Source organism: Salvelinus fontinalis, chromosome 22 (assembly GCF_029448725.1).
Source record: "Salvelinus fontinalis isolate EN_2023a chromosome 22, ASM2944872v1, whole genome shotgun sequence".
Lineage (NCBI taxonomy): Eukaryota > Metazoa > Chordata > Actinopteri > Salmoniformes > Salmonidae > Salvelinus > Salvelinus fontinalis.
In genome coordinates this window covers 25075764-25093295 of record NC_074686.1, presented here as the reverse complement: position 1 = coordinate 25093295, position 17532 = coordinate 25075764, and the positions used below count along the sequence as shown (strand labels likewise).

At 42.3% G+C, this 17532-nt stretch overlaps 1 protein-coding gene across 2 annotated transcripts in view; it reads left to right on the top strand.

Moving 5' to 3' along the window:
• Positions 1–17532, top strand: part of LOC129820090 (ATP-binding cassette sub-family F member 1-like) — a 33265-nt gene that overhangs the window by 14710 nt on the left and 1023 nt on the right. For both annotated transcript variants that reach the window (XM_055876931.1, XM_055876930.1), the window contains 15 exons: positions 1950–2018; positions 3768–3842; positions 3964–4059; positions 5690–5812; positions 7535–7721; positions 7912–8051; positions 8291–8439; positions 14326–14409; positions 14562–14686; positions 14861–14973; positions 15081–15255; positions 15332–15406; positions 15504–15574; positions 17087–17288; positions 17384–17521. In XM_055876931.1, the coding sequence (XP_055732906.1) occupies positions 1950–2018; positions 3768–3842; positions 3964–4059; positions 5690–5812; positions 7535–7721; positions 7912–8051; positions 8291–8439; positions 14326–14409; positions 14562–14686; positions 14861–14973; positions 15081–15255; positions 15332–15406; positions 15504–15574; positions 17087–17288; positions 17384–17521 (1822 nt within the window). The remainder of the gene's footprint in view (positions 1–1949; positions 2019–3767; positions 3843–3963; positions 4060–5689; positions 5813–7534; positions 7722–7911; positions 8052–8290; positions 8440–14325; positions 14410–14561; positions 14687–14860; positions 14974–15080; positions 15256–15331; positions 15407–15503; positions 15575–17086; positions 17289–17383; positions 17522–17532) is intronic.

Here is a 17532-nt window from a genome sequence, read left to right as displayed (position 1 = left end):
ATATATATATATATATATATATATATATATATATATATATATATATATATATATATATATATATATACATACATACATACATACATACATACATACATACATACATACATACATACATACATACATACATACATACATACATACATACATACATGCATGCATGCATGCATGCATGCATGCATGCATGCATGCATGCATGCATGCATGCATGCATGCATGCATGCATGCATGCATACATGCATACATGCATACATGCATACATGCATACATGCATACATGCATACATGCATACATACATACATAGTTGAAGTCGGAAGTTTACATACACTTATGTTGGAGTCTTTAAAACTCGTTTTTCAACCACTCCACAAATGTCTTGTTAACAAACTATAGTTTTGGCAAGTCGGTCAGGACATCTACTTTTTGCATGAAACAAGTAATTTTTCAACAATTGTTTACAGATAGATTATTTAACTTATATTTCACGATATCACAATTTCAGTGGGTCAGAAGTTGACATACACTAAGTTGACTGCCTTTAAACAGCTTGGAAAATTCCAGAAAATTATGTCATCGCTTTAGAAGCTTCTGATAGGCTAACTGACATCAATTGAGTCAATTGGAGGTGTACCTGTGGATGTATTTCAAGGCCTACCTTCAAACGAGGTGCCTCTTTGCTTGACATCATGGGAAAATCAAAAGAAATTAGCCAAGAACTAAGAAAAAAAGTGTGGACCTCCACAAGTCTGGTTCATCCTTGGGAGCAATTTCCAAATGCGTGAAGGTACCATGTTCATCTGTACAAACAATAGTACGCAAGTATAAACACCATGGGACCACGCAGCCGTCATACCGCTTAGGAAGGAGCTGCGTTCTGTGTCTGAACGTACTTTGAACGTACTTTGCTGCGACAAGTGCAAATCAATCCCAGAACAACAGCAAAGGACCTTGTGAAGATGCTGGAGGAAACAGGTATAAAAGTATCTATATCCACAAGTAAAATGAGTCCTTTATCGACAACCTGAAAGGCCGCTCAGCAAGAAAGAAGCCACTGCTCCAAAACTGCCATAAAAAAGCCAGACGGTTTGCAACTGCAGATGGGGACAAAGATCGTACGTTTTGGAGAATTGTCCTCTCGTCTGATGAAACAAAAATAGAACTGTTTAGCCATAATGACCATCATTATGTTTGGAGGAGAAAGGGGAGGCTTGCAAGCCGAAGAACACCATCCCAACCGTAAAGCACGGGGGTGGCAGCATCATGTTGTGGGGGTGCTTTGTTGCAGGAGGAACTGATGTACTTCACGAAATAGATGGCATCATGAGGGAGGAAAATTGTGGATATTTTGAAGCAACATCTCAAGACATCAGTCAGGAAGTTCATTCTTGGTCGCAAATGGGTCTTCCAAATGGACAATGACCCCAAGCATACTCCCAAAGTTGTGGCAAAATGGCTTAAGGACAACAAAGTCAAGGTATTGGAGTGGCCACCACAAAGCCCTGACCTCAATCCTATAAAAAATGTGTGGGCAGAACTGAAAAGGCGTGTGTGAGCAAGGAGGCCTACAAATCTGACTCAGTTACTCTAGCCCTGTCAGGAGGAATGGGCCAAAATTCACCCAACTTATTGTGGGAAGCTTGTGGAAGGCTACCCGCAACATTTGACCCAAGTTGCACAATTTAAAGGCAATGCACCCAAATACTAATTGAGTGTATGTAAACTTCTGACCCACTGGGAATGTGATGAAAGAAATAAAAGCTGAAAAATCATTCTCTCTATTATTCTGACATTTCACATTATTAATAATGTGGTGATCCTAACTGACCTAAGACAGGGAATTTTTACGAGGATTAAATGTCAGGAATTGTGAATAACTGAGTTTAAATGTATTCGGCTAAGGTGTATGTACATTTCCAACTTCAAATGTATTATTTTTATTTTTTATTTAGGCAACTGAGGAGGATGAAGCGGAGGACGAGAAGCCTCAGCCAAAGAAAGGCAAAAAGGAACAGCCCAAGGTGAGTGATGAGCTCTAGTGGTAACGACACAAACTTTGTGTAAAACAGTTTTCCTTCTGGAATGTAGGGATGGCATTCTATAGGAAATGTAATGAGTTAGCAACATACAGTGCCTACATAAAGTATTCATACACCTTGACTTATTCCATGTTTTCTTATTATGGTGTGAATTTATAATGTTTAATCTCACACATCTACACACACTACCCTATAATGACAAGGTGAAACATGTTTTTAGACATTTTAGCTAATTTATTGAAAATGAAATATAGATATCTCACTTACATAATTATTCACACCCCTGAGTCAATACTTTGTTGAAGCACCTTTTGCAGTGATTACAGCTGTGAGTCTTTCTGGGTAAGTCTCCAAGAGTGTTCCACACCTGGATTTTGCAACAATTTGCCCATTATTCTTCAAGCTCTGTCAAGTTGGTTCTTGATCAATGATAGACAACCATTTTCAGGTCTTGCCATAGATTTTCAAGTAGATTTAAGTTGAAACTGTAACTTGGTAAGCAACTCCAGTGTGGATTTGGCCTTGTGTTTTAGGTGATTGTCCTGCCGAAATGTGAATTTGTCTCCCAGTGTCTGGTGGAAAGCAGACTGAACCAGGTTTTCCTCTAGGATTTTGCCTGTACTTGGCTCCATTCGGTTTCTTTTTCTATCCTGAAAAACTCCCCAGTCCTTGCCGATTACAAGCATACCCATAACATGATGCAGCCACCAGTATGCTTGAAAATATGGAGAGATACTCAGTAATGTTTTGGATTTGCCCAAACATAACACTTTGTATTCAGGATAAAAAAGTGAATGCTTTGCCACATTTTCTGCAGTATTACTTTAGTGCCTTGTTGCAGGATGCATGTTTTGGAATATTTTTGTTCTGTACATGCTTCCTTCTTTTTACTCTGTCAATTAGGTTAGTATTGTGGAGTAACTACGATGTTATTGATCCATCCTCAGTTTCCTCCTGTCACAGCCATTAAACTGTTTTAAAGTCACCATTGGCCTCATGGTGAAATCCCTGAGTGGTTTCCTTCCTCTCTGGCAATTTGGTTAGGAAGGAAGCCTGTATCTTTGTAATGACTGGGTGTATTGATACATCATCCGACGCGTAAATATCTTCACCATGCTCAAAGGGATATTCAATATCTGCTTTTTTAATTTTTAATTTACCCATCTACCAATAGCCTTTTGCAAGGAATTGGAAAACCTCCCTGGTCATTATGGTTGAATCTGTGTTTGAAATTCACTGCTCGACTGAGGGACCTAACAGATAATTGTATGTGTGGGGTACAGAGATGGGGTAGTCATTCAAAAATCATATTAAACACTATTGTTGCTCACAGTCCATGCAACTTATCATGTGACTTGTTAAGCAAACTTTTACTCCTGAACTTATTTAGGCTTGCTGTAACAAAAGGGGTTAAATACTTATGGACTCATGACATTTCAGCTTTACATTGTTTTCATTAATTTGACATTGGTATTATGTGTAGGCCAGTGACCCAAAATCTCAATTTAATCCATTTTAAATTCAGGATGTAACACAACATTTTGAAAAAGTCAAGGGGTGTGAATACTTTCTGAATGCACTGTACTGTGTGACTAAGTCTGAATATCCACACCTGTAAACTATCTTGGCCAATATAATGCATGGCCACGGTATGTGGGTCACAGTAGCACTTTATCTCTTGTCGGGGTAGTTTCTGTATTACCATAATGCTGTGTTACTTGTCCCATTCAGAGGATGAACAAACCTGCTCGCCCTCCGCGCAGCGAAGATGAAGAGGCTGAAGACGACGAAGATGACACAATGAAGGTGTGTGTTTATCGTCTAATCTGAGTCTGCTGTATGGAAAGGTCATACATGGCATGTAGAACCACCTTAGAATGTCTAACTCACTGTCTCTCCCTCTGTCTGCATCCCTCTCTACTGTCAGTGTGCTGAAGACGTGATAGCAGAGCAGGAGCAGGAGAAAGGTGACGACCCCTTTGCCAACATGAGCAAGAAGGAGAAGAAGAAGAAAAAGAAAATGGTAACAGTACCAATCAAAGTTTTAGAACACCTACTCATTCCAGGGTTTTCTTTATTTTTACTATTTTATACATTGTAGAATAATAGTGAAGACATCTAAACTATGAAATGACACACATGGAATCATGTAGTAATCAAAAAAGTGTTAAACAAATCAAAATATATTTTAGATTTTATATTCTTCAAAGTAGCCACCTTTTGCATTGATGACAGATTTGTACACGCTTGGCATTCTCTCAACCTGCTTCATGAGGTAGTCACCTGGAATTCATTTAAATTAACAGGTGTGCCTAGTTAAAAGTTAAATAGTGGAATTTCTTTCCTTAATGCGTTTGAGCCAATCAGTCGTGTTGTGACAAGGTATACAGAAGATAGCCCTATTTGATAGACCAAGTCCATATTATGGCAAGAACATCTCAAATAAGCAAAGAGAAACGACAGTCCATCATTACTTTAAGACACGAAGGTCAGTCAATCTGGAAAATTTCAAGAACTTTGAAAGTGCAGTCACAAAAACCATCAAGTGCAATGATGAAACTGGCTCTCATGATTACCGCCACAGGAAAGGAAGACTGAGAGTTACCGTTGCTGCAGAGGATAAGTTCATTAGTTACCAGCCTCAGAAATAGGCATAAAACTGCACCTCGAATTGCAGCACCAATAAATGCTTCCGAGTTCAAGTAACAGACACACCAACTGTTCAGAGGAGACTACGTGAATGAGGCCTTCATGGTCGAATTGCTGCAAAGAAACCACTACTAAGGGACACCAATAAGAAGAGACTTGCTTGGGCCAAGAAACACAAGCAATGGACATTAGACCGGTGGAAATCTGTGCTTTGGTCTGGTTCCAACCACCGTGTCTTTTTGAGACACCGAGTAGGTGAACGGATTATCTCCGCATGTGTGGTACCCACTGTGAAGCATGGAGGAGGTGTGATGGTGTGGAGGTCCTTTGCTGGTGACATTATTTGTGATTTATTTAGAATTCAAGGCACACTTAACCAGCATGGCTACCACAGCATTCTGCAGCGATACGCCATCCCATCTGGTTTGGGCTTAGTGGGACCATCATTTGTTTTTCAACAGGACAACGACCCAAAACACACCTCCAAGCTGTGTTCGACCAAGGAGAGTGATGGAGTGCTGTTCAGATGACCTGGCCTCCACAATCACCCGACCTCAACCAAATTGAGATGGTTTGTGATGAGTAGGACCGCAGAGTGAAGGAAAAGCAGCCAACAAGTGCTCAGCATGTGTGTGAACTCCTTCAAGACTGCTGGAAAAGCATTCCGGGTGACTACCTCATTGAGAGAATGCCAAGAGTGTGCAAAGCTGTCATCAAGGGAAAGGGTGGTTACTTTGAATAATCTAAAATATATCTTATATTTGTTTAATACTTTTTTGGTTACTACATGATTCCATATGTGTTATTTCATAGTTTTGATGTTTTCACTATTATTCTACAATGTAGAAAATAGTCAAAATAAAGACAAACCTTCAAATGAGTAGGTGTCCAAACTTTTGACTGGTACTGTATATTCTCTACAAATATTGACCTTTTGAGAGCCTTTGGGCCAAACCAGAGACAGAAGAATTGTATTAATTGGAAGTGTGTGGCTGTGTTTCTAGATTGAGTATGAGAAGCAGGTAGCCAGTGTGCGTGCTGCCAACGCCATTGAGGGAGACTTCTCCGTGTCCCAGGCTGAGTTGTCTTCCAGACAGGCCATGCTGGAGAACGCATCAGATATCAAGGTGACCTGACCATCTCAACTCTTCTAGTGTTTTTTTTATTCGGAAGAATTGCTAGAACTACATAGAACCTAGTTATTTTACTGAAGATAAACTCAATAGGACTCAGAATCGACTCAATCGACACACATCTCTCTATCTTTCTCTTATATTATATTACACAGACACAAACAAAAGTATGTAGACACCCCTTCAAATTAGTGGATTCGGCTATTTCAACCACACCCGTTGCTGACAGGTGTATAAAATCGAGCACATAGCCATGTAATCTTCATAGACAAACATTGACAGTAGAATGGCCCGTACTGAAGAGTTCAGTGAATTTCTACGAATTTCTAATTTCCACAGTCATAGGATGCCACCTTTCCAACAAGTCAGTTAGTCAAATTTCTGCCCTGCTCGAGCTGTCATGGTCAACTGTAAGTGCTGTTATTGTGAATTGGAAACGTTTAGCCGCAACAATGGCTCAGCTGCGAAGTGGTAGTCCACACAAGCTCACAAAATGGGACTGCCGAGTGCTGAAGCGCGTAACGCATAAAAATGATCTGGAACCAACGTCAGCACAAGAACTGTGCGTTGGGAGCTTCATGAAATGGGTTTCCATGGCCGAGCAGCTGCACCCAAGCCTAAGATCACCATGCGCAATGCCAAGCGTCGGCTGGAGTGGTGTAAAGCTCGCCGCCATTGGACTCTGGAGCAGTGGAAATGCGTTCTCTGGAGAGATGAATCACGCTTCACCATCTGGCAGTCCAATGGAGTCTGCTAGATTTGGAGAAAGCTACATGCCCCAATGCATAGTGCCAACTTTAAAGTTTGGTGGAGGCGGAATAATGGTCTGGGGCTATTTTTCATGGTTCTTGGCCCCTTAGTTCCAGTGATGGGAAATCTTAATGTTACAGCATAAAATGACGTTCTGGACGATTCTGTGCTTTCAACTTTGTGGCAACAGTTTGGGGAACTTCCTGTTTCAGCATGACAGTGCCCCTGTGCACAAAGCGAGGTCCATACAGAAATAGTTTGTCGAGATCGATGTGGAAGGACTGGACTGCGCAGAGCCCTGAGCTCAACTCCATCGAACACCTTTGGGAGCCAGGCCTAATCACCCAACATCAGTGCCTGACCTCAGTAATGCTCTTGTGGCTGAATGGATGTAAGTCCCTGCAGCAATGTTCCAACATCTAGTGGAAAGCCTTCCTGGAAGAGTGGAAGCTGTTATAGCAGCAAGGAGGGGACCAACTTAATGCCCGTGATTTTACATTTACATTTTGGCCATTTATCAGATGCTCTTGTCCAGAGCGACTTACAGTAGTGAGTGCATACATTCTCGTACTGGTCCCCCGTGGGAATCGAACCCACAACACTGACGTTGCAAGTGCCATGCTCTACCAACTGAGCCACACGGGACATTTTGGAGTAAGATGTTTGACATGCAGGTGTCCACATACTTTTGGTCATGTAGTGTAACATCTTATCACACACAAGAAGAAAGGTTGTACGGACGAGGATGGTTGTTGGGATTCATCAAATGGCTGAATGTCTATGTAACTGAAACATTGCACTTTATGTATTAAATGTTTATTTGTAAGCACACAGTGTGAGTATGAGGTGGTAGTCCCTTCAACCATTCCTTACTGAATGTCAATTGGGAAGCCCTAAAGTTCTGAGTGTCAGAGTTCACCTGTGGTGGTTTCAGTGTTTTAATGTGCTGCTCTTTGTTTCATCCAGCTGGAGAGGTTCAGTATATCAGCTCACGGGAAAGAGCTGTTTGTCAATGCAGACCTCCTGGTGGTGGCAGGAAGACGCTACGGTCTGGTTGGACCTAACGGGAAGGGGAAGACCACGCTTCTGAAACATATCGCCAACAGAGCTCTCAGTATCCCTCCTAACATTGATGTGCTGCTCTGTGAGCAAGGTATGTCACCTGTCCTCTGAAGAACCCCCCCATCATACCTTTCTCTCTGTCTCCTTCCCTTATCCTCTCTCTCTACCCCCCCCCCCCCTCTCTCTACCCCTCGTCTCCCTTCCGTTCTCTCTACCCCTCACTTCACCCCCACCGTCTTTTCTCCCTTTAACACCCTGTCATGCTCTCCATATCTCCATAGAGGTGATGGCGGATGACACCCCAGCGGTCCAGGCTGTGTTGAAGGCAGACACCAGGCGTCTGAAGCTCCTAGAGGAGGAGAGACAGTTGCAGGCTCTGCTGGAGAAAGGAGAAGACAGTGTGGCTGAGAGACTAGACAAGGTATGGGGAAGCATCAAAATTGAACCCTAATACATTCTTAGATCTGCCAGGCAAAATATCCACTTCCTAATTGCTATGATAGTCTATTGAATACAGGGCTGAGGTCAGGTTTTCATTCAGACTGTGGTAACAGGAAAAAGAGAGCCATGGTCTCTTAACCTGCATTCAAATAGTAATGTAATATCTGTCAATTGACTAAACCACCGCATGTCTACATATTGTGCGTCTGTCTCAACCAGGTCTATGAGGAGTTGAGGATCATCGGGGCAGCAGCAGCGGAGGCTAAAGCCCGTCGTATCCTGGCTGGTCTCTCCTTCACCCCAGAGATGCAGAACAGAGCTACCAAGAAGTTCTCTGGAGGCTGGAGGATGAGAGTCTCACTAGCCAGGTACAGTTTTTTTCTGAATTCCAAGTACAGGTGTAGGATCTAAATTCGATCACTCTTTTGTTGCTGAGAATTTACAGGAAATGCAGATGAGTTTCATGATTCAAATAAATAAATTAAAAACCCACACTAACACACGGTTATATTAACAGTATTGTGCTTTTCATGTAACCTACTTTGGCCAGCTAATAACCTAACCACCAATCAAGCAACCCCATGGACTTAAAGTTCAAATAATTTTATTTAACCAGGAAGGGCTCATGGAGATTTAAAATCTCTTTTTCAATAGCGTCCTGGCCAAGATGGGCAGCACCAAGTCATTACACAACTAGACAGAGATGAAAAACTACAGGTAATCTAGTAAAAAAAATAATAATAATTCACAAGAGCATAACAAAATCATAAAACAGCAAATTAAAAACATTGACAGGGAAGGGATTCAGCCGAAAAAATCCTTCATCAATTATTTAAAAACACCAATAGGGACAAGTTCTTCCAGTTTAAAAAGGATTTTGTAAGGCGTTCCAACCCGATGGCGCAGAGTACATAAAAGCCCTTTCACCAAATTCAGTTCGGACATCTGGAACAGTTAGCAGGATAGTCCTGTGAACGAAGAACCACATTTCTGTAAAATAAAAATGCCCAAATAAAAAGGTAGTAAACCCAAAATGGCTTTGTAAATAAAAGTATATACCAGTGACTGAGCCTACGAGTGACTAGAGAAGGCCAGCCAACCCTGGTATATAAAGTGCAGTGGTGCGTAAGTGTTTTGCCGTTTAAAATAAATCTCAATCCTTCATGGTAAAGGGTGTCAATTGATCTCAACCACTGAGCGGAAGCATTTATTTATAAAATATCCCCGTAGTCTAGTATAGATATAAATGTAGCTGATACTAGCCTCCTCCTGGCTTCAAAATAAAAACAGGCCATATTCCTAAAATAAAATCCCAGCATTTTTTGTAAGTTATTGAATATGCAATTTAAAAGAGGCTGTCATCAATTAAAATTCCAAGATATTTATATGCGGTTACAGTCTCAATCTCATTGCCCTGACAGGCAGTAATAGGTGAAAGGTTCAGAGGTCTATTTCTTGTTTTAGAAAACACCATTAGTTTAGTTTTGTCAGTATTGAGGATAAGATTCAATTGACACAATGTATGTTGAACAGTATAAAAAGGTTCTGGATAGCTTTTGTGAGAGACGAGGCGCAACAATAAATAACAGTATCATCAGCATAAAAACTAAGTGCCGCATTTTGCTAATTTTTGTCTTAAATGATTTATATAAATAGTGAATAAGAGGGCACCAAACACAGAGCCTTGGGGCACACATTTCAGACAGAACATTTAAGACATGAGCCCATCAAATTGAGTGCACTGAGTTCTATCAGACAGATAGTTAGCAAACCAAGCAACTGCATGCTCCGAAAGACCTATGCTCAACAATCTCTGCCTCAGTATAGCATGATCAACTGTAACTAAAGCCTTAGAGATCAATAAAAAGTGAGAGAGAGTGCTGTTTTTTTTGTTAAGGGCTTCAGTGATATCATTTAAAACCTTCATGGCTGCTGTAATTGTGCTATGCTTCTTCCTGAAGCCCGATTTGGTACATTGATAAAAATAGAGTTAGTGTATAAAAACTATTTTAGCTGTTCACTAACAAGGGTTTCAAGTATTTTCGCCAGAGGTGACAGCTTTGAGATTGGCCTATAATTATTTAAGAGTTGGATCTCCCCCTTTTTTAAAAGTGGTAGGACAAATGCTGATTTCCAGATCTTTGGAATTTCATTACATTCCAGAATTAGATTGAACAGATATGTAAGTGGGTCACCAATGAAGTCGGCTGCCAGTTTTAAAAAGCAGGGATCAAGAAGATCAGGACCTGCAGGCTTTCTATGATCTGAGGATTTCAGGGCTTTATGTACCTCCTGCACTCAGAATAGCAAAAGCTCAAACTTTGACCAGCTCTCACAGGTTCATCCACACATGGTTGTACAGAGACAGGGGACACTGAATCAAACATTCTACCAGATGATACAAAGTGCTCATTGATACAATTCAGCATGTCAGTTTTGTCATATACAGCAACAGAGTCCTTCAATTTACATAACGGTAATTCATTGACATTACTGTTACCAGACAGACTTAATTAATAGCCTTGCAAAATGTTCTAGGGTCATTCGGGTTATCAGTGGTAACAGACATAAAATATTCACACTTGGCCTTCCTGGGAAGAAATAACACTTGGCTGCCTAAAAATAAGCCAATCAGCATCAGAACATGATTTCCTTGCTCAGGCTAGATTACGGTCGTGAATAATACAAGACAGCTCAGAAGAAAACCATGGATTATCCCACCATTTAACCCTGAACCTGTGGAATGGGGCATGTTTGTTTACTATTTGGAGAAAACCATCATGAAAGAATTTCCAGTTTCCACATCAGAAATAAGCTCAATCTGCTCCAGTCAAAATAAAACAAATCATGAAGGAAAGCCTGCTCAATAAAACTCTTGAAGTTTGTCTTAGTAACCTTAGTATTTCTAACAGCAACAACAGCACAATGGTCACTTGAATCATTACAAAAAACACCAACAGCAGAATATTTATGTGGACCATTTGTCAAATCTAATCAATCAGGGTAGAGTTATCTGGACATTTGGGTGGGTGAGTTAATCAACTGGGTAAGAGTCATAGAATTAAATCCAATTCAAATCAAATGTATTTATATAGCCCTTCTGATATCTCAAAGTACTGTACAGAAACCCAGCCTAAAACCCCAAACAGCAAGCAATGCAGGTGTAGAAGCATGGTGGCTAGGAAAAACTCCTTGGAAAGGCCGAAACCTAGAGAGGAACCAGGCTATGAGGGGTGGCCAGTCCTCTTCTGGCTGTGCCGGGTGGAGATTATAACAGAACATGGCCAAGATGTTCAAATGTTCATAAATGACCAGCATGGTCAAATAATAATAATCACAGTAGTTGTCGAGGGTGCAACAAGTCAGAACCTCAGGAGTAAATGTCAGTTGGCTTTTCATAGCCGATCATTGAGAGTATCTCTACCGCTCCTGCTGTCTCTAGAGAGTTGAAAACAGCAGGTCTGGGGCAGGTAGCACGTCCGATGAACAGGTCAGGGTTCCATAGCCGCAGGCAGAACAGTTGAAACTGGAGCAGCAGCACGGCCAAGTTGACTGGGGACAGCAAGGAGTCATCATGCCAGGTAGTCCTGAGGCATTGTCCTAGGGCTCAGGTCCTCCGAGAGAGAGAAAGAAAGAGAATTAGAGAGAGCATACTTAAATTCACACAGGACACCGGATAAGACAGAAGTACTTCAGATATAACAGACTGACCCTAGCCCCCCGACACATAAACTACTGCAGCATAAATACTGGAGGCTGAGACAGGAGGGGTCAGGAGACACTGTGGCCCCGTCCGATCATACCCCCGGACAGGGTCAAACAGGCAGGATATAACCCCACCCACTTTGCCAAAATTACAATACATTTTAAAATTAAAAACTGACCATCCTACCGATCCTCGACTTCGGCGATGTCATTTACAAAATAGCCTCCAATACCCTACTCAATAAATTGGATGCAGTCTATTACAGTGCCATCCGTTTTGTCACCAAAGCCCCATATACTACCCACCACTGCGACCTGTACGCTCTCGTTGGCTGGCCCTCGCTTCATACTCGTCACCAAACCCACTGGCTCCAGGTCATCTACAAGACCCAGCTAGGTAAAGTCCCCCCTTATCTCAGCTCGCTGGTCACCATAGCAGCACCCACCTGTAGCACGCGCTCCAGCAGGTATATCTCTCTGGTCACCCCCAAAACCAATTATTTGTTTTCTGCCTCTCCTTACAGTTCTCTGCTGCCAATGACTGGAACGAATTACAAAAATCTCTGAAACTGGAAACACTTATCTCCCTCACTAGCTTTAAGCACCAGCTGTCAGAGCAGCTCACAGATTACTGCACCTGTACATAGCCCATCTATAATTTAGCCCAAACAACTACCTCTTCCCTTACTGTATATATTTATTTATTTAGCTCCTTTGCAACCAATTATTTATATCTCTACTTTGCACATTCTTCCACTGCAAATCTACCATTCCAGTGTTTTACTTGTTATATTGTATTTACTTCGCCGCCATGGTCTTTTTTTGCCTTTACCTCACCTCACCTCATTTGCTCACATTGTATATAGACTTATTTTTCTACTGTATTATTGACTGTATGTTTGTTTTACTCCATGTGTAACTCTGTTGTTGTATGTGTCGAACTGCTTTGCTTTATCTTGGCCAGGTCGCAATTGTAAATGAGAGCTTGTTCTCAACTTTGCCTACCTGGTTAAATAAAGGTGAAATAAATAAATAAATGAAAAACCAACACCAGTTGAGATCACCAATCAAGATAATTACACTGTAAAGAAGTTTAGACATAAGGTTCATCAGAGAAGAAAATGCATCACCGAGAGCAGGGGGGGGGCTTTAACAGCCAATTACAGTTATAAAGAGACCCTTTGAATTCTCAAGATTCAAAGCAAGAAATTCCAAATGTTTCCAAATAGTTTCAGACTTTGCCACACATACAGGGAATTTAGTCTTTACATATATAGCCAAACCCCCACCTTAACTTGATCAGTGCAATACACAATGTAACCATTTATACAAATATCCTTATCAAGAACAGACTTGCTGAGCCAGGTTTCAGGAAACACAATTGCATCAGTTGATTTAGCCCAAATCCTAACCCCAACAATTTTTGACAACAGGCTACGTACATTTAAATGAAAAATACCAAAACCAGATCTTGATTTAAAATCAGAGGGGGTTTGGAGACATTGCATGTCAGGGCCAGGGTTAGGTTGCACGTTACCTGATATCAACAACAGAAGAATAACTAGGCACCTCTGTTTAATAACCTTGCACGGCTTCTCTTTTTTAAGAGAACTACTGCAAGCGAATTCTACTAGTGAGTTTCCAGACAGTACAAAACAGTCATTTAAAACCATTAGACTTTGGTAGTGACAAGTTCTTACTGTTCACATCATGCCCCAAATGTATTGGCACTTGGACGAGTGGGCCGAGTGAAAGAGCGAGTTCCCGCAGACAAAATGTCTAATGGACGGGAGCACATTGTCAGATGTACTCACCCAGCGACAATGTTATTTTTCTCGAGTTCAGTAAAGTCAGTGCACAAAGCAATACCACAAATTGTAATTTTCTGAGAGTTGTAAGAAATAGAGGCCAAGGTGAGAGAGGGCCTGTGTGTATGGGGGTCGATTGAGAGAAGGGCTTGGGGATTGTTGAGCTGCCTCTGACAGCCAGGCGGAGAGCGAAGAGGAGCAGCTTGGACGAGACACTCTGCAGAGGGAAAGCTGAGGATAGAACCCAGGCCAGCCAGAGACAGGGTTATTTTGGTAAACTTTAAGTGAAGAAGTGCAAATAACCGCAATCTTTACACCAGCAAAACGAAATAGTTTGCAATACACAAGGAAATTGTAGATTTGTTCCATTATTAATTAATAGGTTATTAGTAGGTTAAAAACTACTAGTCACAGACAACGACTTGACATGTTGCCATCTTGGATTTTTCTGTTAATATAGGTCAAATTAAGCTCATATCCGTTGACCCCTTATCCCTCCCAAGGCAATTCTATACATCTGAAAGGATTTGATTTTGAGGTTTTAGCAATATGGGAATTTCTTCAATTGTTTTTTCTTCAGCTACTTCTGCAGGTCAAGTCGAACGTAATTCAAAGTGCATTTTTACAAAGTCACTTTTACAGAGAATAAAAATGAACGAAAGTATAACGTAGATAAAAACAGCAGAAATAAAAACAGCAGTGAAAATGAATTCTAAGCTTCCAGTGGCTCTCTCCTACCAGAGCTCTGTTCATGGAGCCCACCCTGCTGATGCTGGATGAGCCCACCAACCATCTTGACCTCAACGCTGTCATCTGGCTCAACAAGTAAGGGCACACCACACGCAGCCTTTTACTTAAATATAATTTATTTCACAGCGCCACACAACATGCAGCTGCTTACTCAGTGGGTCTCCTTTCTGCCCTGGATCTGTGAATGATACCACTGCAGTGGCTAATATGTTAATCTCTCCTCCTAGCTACCTTCAGGGCTGGAAGAAGACTCTCCTCATCGTGTCTCACGACCAGAGTTTCCTGGATGATGTGTGTACTGACATAGTTCACCTGGACAACCAGAAACTTTACTACTACAGAGGGAACTACCGTGAGTTTATTAGCGATGAACATTCTTTCTCCTACCCCACAAACGACACATAAAAAAACAAATGTTTATGACTAGTTCTATACACATTTACATTTAGCAGGAGCTCTTATCCAGAGCCACTTGCAGTTAGATCCATGTTCTATAGATTGAAGCTTCTCTCTCTCCGTTTCTCAGTGACGTTTAAGAAGATGTACGTTCAGAAGCAGAAGGAGCTTCAGAAACAGTACGACAAACAGGAGAAGAAGCTCAAAGATCTTAAAGCTGGAGGGAAGTCCACCAAACAGGCCGTGAGTACAGTACAGCTACCTCCGTTTAGACATGGTTCTACTTGGATCTGTCTCTCTCTCTGTACTTCTCCTATCATCTACTGTTTTCTGTCTCTCTCTCTCTCTAGGAGAAGCAGACTAAGGAAGCCTTGACCAGGAAGCAAGCAAAGGGAAAGAAAAAGGGAGGAGTGGAGGAGGAGAGTCAGGAAGCTACAGAGTTGCTCAAACGACCCAAAGAGTACACTGTCAAATTCACCTTCCCCAACCCCCCTTCTCTCTCTCCTCCCATCCTCGGACTGCACAGTGAGTTCTCCCTCTTTTTCCCCTCTTACTCTCACTTTTTGTATATCCCTGTTTAACCCTCTGCTCTCTGTCTCAGGTGTAGACTTTTCCTTTGAGGGACACAAACCCCTCTTCAAGAATGTGGACTTTGGTATCGACATGGAGACTAGAAGTAAGTAGAAATCCTTGCTGTTTGCATACCTGCGACACATTGGACTTTCTGGTCATTAGCCTCCATACTATAGCTTAGCTCTTTTTTCCTTGTTCAGTTTGTATAGTTGGACCGAATGGAGTTGGGAAGAGTACCCTACTACTACTTCTCACGGGCAGGTTAAATCCAGTAAGTTTCCCTTCAAACAAAAACAACACATATGATCTATATATACACTGCTCAAAAAAATAAAGGGAACACCAAAATAACACATCCTAGATCTGAATGAATGAAATATTCTTATTAAATACTTTTTTCTTTACATAGTTGAATGTGCTGACAACAAAATCACACAAAAATTATCAATGGAAATCAAATTTATCAACCCATGGAGGTCTGGATTTGGAGTCACACTCAAAATTAAAGTGGAAAACCACACTACAGGCTGATCCAACTTTGATGTAATGTCCTTAAAACAAGTCAAAATGAGGCTCAGTAGTGTGTGTGGCCTCCACATGCCTGTATGACCTCCCTACAATGCCTGGGCATGCTCCTGAGGAGGTGGCGGATGGTCTCCTGAGGGATCTCCTCCCAGACCTGGACTAAAGCATCCGCCAACTCCTGGACAGTTTGTGGTGCAACGTGGCGTTGGTGGATGGAGCAAGACATGATGTCCCAGATGTGCTCAATTGGATTCAGGTCTGGGGAACGGGCGGGCCAGTCCTTAGCATCAATTCCTTCCTCTTGCAGGAACTGCTGACACACTCCAGCCACATAAGGTCTAGCATTGTCTTGCATTAGGAGGAACCCAGGGCCAACCGCACCAGCATATGGTCTCACAAGGGGTCTGAGGATCTCATCTCGGTACCTAATGGCAGTCAGGCTACCTCTGACGAGCACATGGAGGGCTGTGCGGCCCCCCCAAAGAAATGCCACCCCACACCATGACTGACCCACCGCCAAACCGGTCATGCTGGAGGATGTTGCAGGCAGCAGAACGTTCCCCACGGCGTCTCCAGACTCTCACGTCTGTCACGTGCTCAGTGTGAACCTGCTTTCATCTGTGAAGAGCACAGGGCGCCAGTGCTCCTCCTGATCCTCCTTGCACAAAGGCGGAGGTAGCGGTCCTGCTGCTGGGTTGTTGCCCTCCTACGGCCTCCTCCACGTCTCCTGATGTACTGGCCTGTCTCCTGGTAGCGCCTCCATGCTCTGGACACTACGCTGACAGACACAGCAAACCTTTTTGCCACAGCTCGCATTGATGTGCCATCCTGGATGAGCTGCACTACCTGAGCCACTTGTGTGGGTTGTAGACTCCGTCTCATGCTACCACTAGAGTGAAAGCACCGCCAGCATTCAAAAGTGACCAAAACATCAGCCAGGAAGCATAGGAACTGAGAAGTGGTCTGTGGTCACCACCTGCAGAACCACTCCTTTATTGGGTGTGTCTTGCTAATTGCCTATAATTTCCACCTTTTGTCTATTCCATTTGCACAACAGCATGTGAAATTTATTGTCAATCAGTGTTGCTTCCTAAGTGGACAGTTTGATTTCACAGAAGTGTGATTGACTTGGAGTTACATTGTGTTGTTTAAGTGTTCCCTTTATTTTTTTGAGCAGTGTGTGTATATATATACAGCACCTGTTTGTGCACTGATGGATGTAACTGTCAAGCTAAATGTGTGTTGATTTGCCTTTCAGTCCAAAGGGGAGATGAGAAAGAACCATCGGCTGAAGGTGGGCTTCTTCAACCAACAGTATGCTGACCAGCTGAACATGGAGGAGGCAGCTACAGAGTACCTCCAGAGGAACTTCAACCTGCCCTACCAGGACAGCAGGAAGTGTCTGGGCCGCTTCGGACTGGAGAGCCACGCACACACCATCCAGATCTCTAAATTATCAGGTTAGGATTAGAAACATGCGCGCACACACACACCATCATCCAGTGTGTGTCGATCTGTTCTTCTAAATGTCTTCTCGCTGTTCCTCTCCATCCAGGTGGTCAGAAAGCCAGAGTGGTGTTCGCTGAGCTGGCCTGTCGGCAACCTGACGTTCTCATCCTGGATGAGCCTACTAACAACCTGGACATTGAGTCGATCGATGCCTTATCAGAAGCTATCAACGAGTACAAAGGAGGTATGAACACA